This window comes from Heteronotia binoei, chromosome 1 (assembly GCF_032191835.1).
Source record: "Heteronotia binoei isolate CCM8104 ecotype False Entrance Well chromosome 1, APGP_CSIRO_Hbin_v1, whole genome shotgun sequence".
NCBI lineage: Eukaryota > Metazoa > Chordata > Lepidosauria > Squamata > Gekkonidae > Heteronotia > Heteronotia binoei.
The window spans coordinates 283456141-283463423 of NC_083223.1; the positions used below are offsets into that span (position 1 = coordinate 283456141).

Below are 7283 nucleotides of genomic sequence, written 5' to 3' on the forward strand. Positions count from 1 at the left end.
TCTTATGTTCTTATGTGACACAGAGTATTGGACTGGATGGGCCATTGGCCTGATCCAACAGGGCTTCTCTTATGTTCTTATGTGACACAGAGTATTGGACTGGAGGGGCCATTGGCCTGATCCAACAGGGCTTCTCTTCTGTTCTTATGTGACACAGAGTGTTGGACTGGAGGGGCCACTGGCCTGATCCAACAGGGCTTCTCTTATGTTCTTATGTGACAGAGAGTGTTGGACTGGATGGGCCACTGGCCTGATCCAACAGGGCTTCTCTTATGTTCTTATGTGACACAGAGTATTGGACTGGAGGGGCCATTGGCCTGATCCAACAGGGCTTCTCTTATGTTCTTATGTGACACAGAGTATTGGACTGGAGGGGCCATTGGCCTGATCCAACAGGGCTTCTCTTCTGTTCTTATGTGACACAGAGTGTTGGACTGGAGGGGCCACTGGCCTGATCCAACAGGGCTTCTCTTATGTTCTTATGTGACAGAGAGTGTTGGACTGGATGGGCCACTGGCCTGATCCAACAGGGCTTCTCTTATGTTCTTATGTGACACAGAGTGTTGGACTGGATGGGCCACTGGCCTGATCCAACAGGGCTTCTCTTATGTTCTTTTGTGACACAGAGTGTTGGACTGGATGGGCCATTGGCCTGATCCAACAGGGCTTCTCTTATGTTCTTATGTGACACAGAATATTGGACTGGATGGGCCATTGACCTGATCCAACATGGCTTCTCTGATGTTCTTAAGATGTGGGGGGGGGGGGGAATTAAAACATGTTTAACATATTAGCACTCTTGCAATATTGTGGTCAGTATCAAAGCAAGCTCTCCCTTCCCCCCACACACACTTCCTCCCCAAGAAAGGAGCCTCAGCCAATGGGGAAACTAGTGGCTTTGCTCTGTAGCTTCTGTGCAAAGGAGAAATCCTGGCAAAGCAAGCTGGGACAGAAAAAGAAACAAGACAAGACAGAGGGAGAAGGAAGCAGACTTACTTGTGGGCCTGATAGGAGCTGCCTTAGATATTCCCAGTTCCTCCCCCTAAGACTGACTGTTGAACAAACCTACTTCAGACAGTCTCAGACTCTGGTTTGACAATACCTTAGCTGACAATAGTTTGTTGGCTTGGGCCATATTCAAATGGTCGTACGAACCGTAGTTATTTTAATTAAACCATGGTTTGCTTTGAAGTCTGAACTGACCCTCAGTTTGGGAAGATTTAGTTAAGCGGAAAGGCAGCTTTGTCAAACTGGATTTCTGAAAACTTTACCTCCTTGTCCCCACAAGGATGAAGAAGACGACGATGATTATGTTGAGGAGAGAGAGACTGAAGAGGAGGAAGGTAAGTTTTATAGCCAGTTAACATTTTAACAAATGTTCATTTGGTTCTTCTGTTTCTGGACCTTGCTGAGCCGAATTTGCAGTCCTCTGATCAAAATTACAGCGATCCATAATGCAGGGCTACATTGAAAGCTTTATATTTGCTCAAACATATCAGTTATTTAAGTTTTTACACAACCTGTGGTCAAGTTTTATGACCTGGGGTTTTGCAAGAATTTTTACACAGTCCCTGAAATACTTTAAAATGCAATTTGCATTCTGTAATTTATCCACAAGAGTGCAGAATTCTTCAGAAGTATGTTTAAGATGTTTGGGCAATTGGCTGAGAATTGCTAGTTTTCCCATCAAGTGATTCTGGAATTGTTTTCTGTATGGCTGTTTGGGGATCTGTACTGGACAGTTCTCACAATCAATGCTCCCTCTGTGGAGTCTTGTGAGCAGACATTTTCTATCAAAGATTTCAGGTTTTCATGGCTGGTAACATCATTAGGGTTTGTAGAATCTCAATGCACAGCAGCCAAGAAGGTCAGAGCACCTGCTCCGGCTGCAACGCCACTGAGGATGTTCTCCGCAGCTGAGAACGAAACGTCTGGAAGGAAAACTTTCTCCAATAGAACACGGCACTTGAGCCCGAAAGATTCTGCAAACCCTAAACATTTTCTACTTTGTGAGCTACTGACATTAAAGTTGTGAGTGAGCTATTTGATTTCTGCATAAATTAGTTTGCTCTGGGGCCATCTTTCCTGAGCTAGGCCAAATATGTGTTAGCTGGAGGTTAAAAAACTGCGAGCTAGCTCACACTAACTCAGCTGAGAGGAAACACTGTTCAGGGTGGGTTGAAAAGGAAGGCATCTGACCTGATTAAATGTCAGAGTAGGATGAGAAAATTGGTGTGTGTATCATTATATCTTACTCTAAACTAACTGGCCCATGTGGATACAGTAGGTGCACCAGTTTGGTGTAGTGGTTTAGTGTGCAGACTCTTACCTGGGAGAACCAGGTTTGATTCCCCACTCCTCCACCTGCAGCTGCTGGAATGGCTTTGGGTCAGCCATAGCTGACCCAAGCTCGGGGAGGGACGGTGGCTCAGTGGTAGAGCATCTGCTTGGTAAGCAGAAGGTCCCAGGTTCAATCCCTGGCATCTCCCAAAAAGGGTCCAGGCAAATAGGTGTGAAAAACCTCAGCTTGAGACCCTGGAGAGCCGCTGCCAGTCTGAGTAGACAATACTGGCTTTGATGGACCAAGGGTCTGATTCAGTATAAGGCAGCTTCATATGTTCATATATGTTCATAGCTCTCGTAGGAGTTGTTCTTGAAAGGGAAGCTGCTGTAGGAGCCCTCTCACCCCCACCCACCTCACAGGGTGTCTGTTGTGGGGGAGGAAGGGAAAGGAGATTGTGAGCCGCTCTGAGACTCTTCGGAGTGGAGGGCGGGATATAAATCCAATATCTTCATCTACCTCACAGGGTGTCTGTTGTGGGGGAGGAAGGTAAAGGAGATTGTGAGCCACTCTGAGTCTCTGATTCAAAGAGAAGGGCGGGTTATAAATCTGCAATCTTCTGCGGAGAAGATTAGTTGATCTATATACTTGGGGGCTTATCAGGTGTGTAGAAAAAAAAGACTTCAAATTAATCCAAAGAATGAGGGTTTGGGGCTTCAGAAATGGCAGATTAGGACTGAATACGAAGGTGCTGAATGCTGAGGACAGCTACATGTCAATCAAAGGAAAAAAGAGGGCGAAATCTAGTTGCTAAGGCAGGTTGAAGCTTAGAAAGACATGGAGGAGGTAGAGATTGTAGGGGGATTTCGCCATGACTCCTTCTTGTTTCCTTCTGCTGGCTCTCTGTGTTTCTGTTAAATGTTTAACAAAAGAAAGGTCTTACTCTTAAAAAGATGTTTATAGAATCCCCATTTCTGGTTGCCAGATACTGGCATATTTTGTCGTGTGTATTCTTATGGTACCTTTATTTAGTATCTCACCTTCCCTCATGGGTCACAATAATAAATCCAGACGTGATGAAAATAAGAATTTAACAGTATTTACTGTTGGATTGAACAAATATTATAAACCACGGTCCCTTGAAGGGCTCAGGGTGACATGCAACATTAAGTAAAGGTGCAAAGTTAAAAAGATATAATATGTTGTCAAAGGCTTTCACGGCCAAAGTCCATTGGTTGTTGTATATTTTCCGGGCTGTGTGGCCATGCTCTTGGCATTGTGAGACCTGACGTTTCGCCAGCAGCTGTGACTGGCATCCTCAGAGGTGTAACCCAGAAAACTGGAGTTCTCTCTGGGTCAAATTGAGAAGAAGTTGGTAGGCAGGAAAGCATGCCACAGCCTAGGAAGCAATCCATATACAAAAGAACCCCCTCAGGTAAGCTCCTCTGTTAGCATGTCACAGCCCAGGAAGCTCCCACAAGATAAGCACTCAGCCTTACCCCACCTGCCTGCGTAGATACCAATTACCCGCCTACCAACTTCTTCTCAATTTGGCCCAGAGAGAACTCCAGTTTTCTGGGTTGCGCTTCTGAGGACACAAGTCACAGTTGCTGGCAGGACGTCAGCTCTCACAATGCTAAGACCACAGCCACCCAGCCCAGAAAATCTACAACAACCAATTAAAAGATATAAGTAACAGGTAATTACAATAAAATCACGAACAAAATATGAACTTTTTCCCCCCCTCAGCTGACAGCGTCCGAGGAGAGAAGAGGAAACGTGCCGCGGAGGATGAGGGAGAGGAGGACGACGACTAAGTTGTAGGAAACAAAATAGGACCAGATACATTATGTTTGTTGCAGGATATGCAATAGTGATATACAGACTTGTATGTCTCCATGTATCATAGGTTATCCCTACAGAAAATATTAATGTGTTAACTTTTTATAGGAAGTGTGTTTTTACTATTTTGCCCTTTGTATCATTCCAGCTAAGACATAATAATAGCCCATTATCAATCATGTCCATAGAACACTGTTTTTATCCCTTTAAATCACTGACCCAGTTTCTCCCCTTGCCCGTTAGATGTTTTTTCAGGGTTTTTCCTACTGAGTTTTTACATGCTGTTAGTTCTAGCCACAGTTAACTCAGACAGATTCTACACATTTTAATCCAAACTTTGGAGATTGTACTCTTTAAAGTCAAATATACTGCAGTGTGATAACCAACTTTTCTATAGTCAGACATGAACTGGGAACTGTGTGAAAGCAAAGAAGGCAGGTATTACTGAAGGGGGCTCATTTTAAAGAGATACCTGAGGAATTCGTGGGCAGGCGGAAGTCCAAAACTTCCTGCTTGTTCAGAATTTTGCTTCCCTCTCTCCTACGTAACACACACACTTAACCCCCTGCACATCTTTCAGGAATACATATAATCATTTCTCTGTTGAAGTCTTGCTTTGTTCTCAAATGCTTGTGCTATTGGGGGGGGGGGGAGGGGACAACCAACCAAAAATTATAACCTGGAAATACCTATTTACAATTTGTCATGTATTTTATTATAGCCGTTGTATTTCTTCAGGCTAACTAGAAACCATGTTTCTGGTACAAACAGCAGACTTTACCTCTCGAGGTAATTTTAGAAGCCTGAGGTACTTAGGTTTCCATTATTTTGTAAAGAGAGAAGCTCTTCTTTATATTTCAATTTAATCAGTGCTTCGCGACTTGCTTCACCAGTACGCTAAGTCTGTAGCAGAGCACAGAGAAAGGACCCAAGTTGTTTAATCTCTGGAGAAGGGAAATTGCAGGAAACTTTAGATTTCTTGCTGTTTCCCTACACTCCTGAAGCCTTGTGGGGAGCTGATTGTGCAGGGCTTCCTCTTTCACCACACAAAGGGCTATGGAGAACGGTGGACTCCCTGGTCGTGGGTCAAGTTTGGACCACGATCATCAGAGGTTTCCCTTAAAAGTACGTTTCTTGCTGAAGAAAAGCTGCTGAAGGGACTTAACTCAGCAAGAAATCCCATCCAAACATGAAGAACTTTGGAAATGTTTTTCGCAATAAAATGTCTGAGAACTCAAGTTCTTTCTGCAGCCGATGTGATGGCAACGCACTGGCCCGCCTGGAGTTCATAGATTGCTTTTTCAAAATTGATAGAAAATTGGGCACTTAGCACTCCTTCAGTCCACTGTCATGACAAGCTAACCTGTATTGTTAAATAGATATTTTACCCAAATAATACACAGCTGTATTCAAGAGAGACTATTTTTTTATTATCTATCCTGCCTAAGAGAATCTGTCACTAATTTGAGTATAGATAAAAGGGTTATTTTTACATAGATGGTGGAGCTGGCCCCCTTTCTGCGCTTGCCTGTGAATATAAATAATGCATTACACACATTGGCACTCTTTGTATGTGAAGTCAGACTCTAATTTAGTCTTGATGGCACTACATTCAAGAAGAGCAGCAAAATCTAGTATTTTTTCCCCTGAATTATCATTCATAGAATGGTATAGCACAGCTAATTTTAAAGGTGTTTGGACAGAATTGTGTATGGCAAAGAAACAGAAATTCTGGATATTTTAAATCCCTAAAAGGACTTGGTAAAGCTTTATCCCTGTCTTGTTACTACACCTGTGTATGCTTAATGAATTTTTTAAAAATCTGAAAGTGCACAGAGTGTTGTCATGGAGGTTCTGTATTCAAAAGCAGTTGCTTTGTATTAATCCTGATTTCTTTTAAGGTTCCCCCCAATATGTTCTGATTTGAACTATTTTTAAAACAACTACTCTCAGCAAATAATAAAACCTTCCCATCACAAGAAAATAAAAAAGAATGAAAGTTGCCGGCTTATAACGATAAATCATATGCGTAACATGCCCCGGTCCCATGACTTTTGTGCATTCTGATGTCCTGTGACGTTGCCCTCAGTTGTGATGCCGGAAGTGTGCAGATTTCCACGCACAAAGGGATTTGCCTTCTGATCTCGTTCCTCTGTTGAAATTGACAGGGAGGGATTTGTGAGCAGAAGAGCAAACTGTGTATCCGAACGCCAGCACTAAGAGAAAGTTGATGGTTTTTTTTTAAAATGGATTGTTTGAAGGATACACTTTCAGTTACTACTATCAGTAAAGTCTGAATTCGTTTGTTTTAAAGACTGGAAAGTGTAGTGGAGTAAAAGCAAACCACGCTTACCGCAATGGTTATACAGGGCAGATAACAATAGTTTGACAGCTTTGTGTATTAAAAATAGTATAACCAACAGGACGTATTGCCAAAGTTTTTAGGTGTCAGCATGCAATCAAAATAGAGCCTTTCTTCCCATTTAAACAAAAAAAAAACCACAGAGCCTCTGGATAAGTTTTAAATATCTCTTTTGCTTGTAGGGTTCTTTAATGAAAACGAGTAAGGGCGGGTTTTATATTTTGTAGAGATTTTTTGTCCTATATGAATCCTCTTTGTATGGCAATATGTATATAGTGCGTTCAATTCCTTTCAAATTCTGGGGGGGGAAGTAATTGATTTTTGTGCAACTGTGTTTTGAAAAAGCCATGACAGTGTTAAATAAAACAAAACTCCTACAGCACACTTCTGATGATTTTAGTTGTAACAAAATGTGAGTGTTTCCCCTGTGTGATGTAAATTTTAAATTAAAGATTTTCAATCTGAAAAACTGAGGGGTAACAGTCTGTATTTTACTGTTCAGTGGTTATGCTTCCAACGCAGTCTTTGTTTTTGAGGGGTTCCGGGGTTGGTCCATGGGCTCAAATAAAGCTATCTGAGAGTTATTGGGACACATTCTGAGGAGCAGTTGTTCGTTTTCCCTCAGAGATGGCCAACAGAGGGACGTTGCGCCACTGTGGAAGATGGCGGTCATCTGAAATCAGTTCACCCTTCCTTGTCCTACCCATTGCCATTAAGCTGACGAGCACACTTTAAAGAACGGGAAATAAATCTGACAAGGGGTAACTGAGTTCTCAACAATTAAAGCAATAAAGAACA

The 7283-nt window shown here is 42.5% G+C and overlaps 1 protein-coding gene across 1 annotated transcript in view; it reads left to right on the forward strand.

Moving 5' to 3' along the window:
* The window catches only part of ANP32E (acidic nuclear phosphoprotein 32 family member E), a 30687-nt gene extending 23899 nt beyond the window's left edge, over positions 1-6788 (forward strand). Inside the window, exons 6-7 of the mRNA XM_060256603.1 lie at positions 1289-1343; positions 4031-6788. Coding sequence (XP_060112586.1) covers positions 1289-1343; positions 4031-4098 — 123 coding nt within the window. The 3' untranslated portion in view covers positions 4099-6788. The remainder of the gene's footprint in view (positions 1-1288; positions 1344-4030) is intronic.
* Positions 6789-7283: the final 495 nt, after the last annotated feature.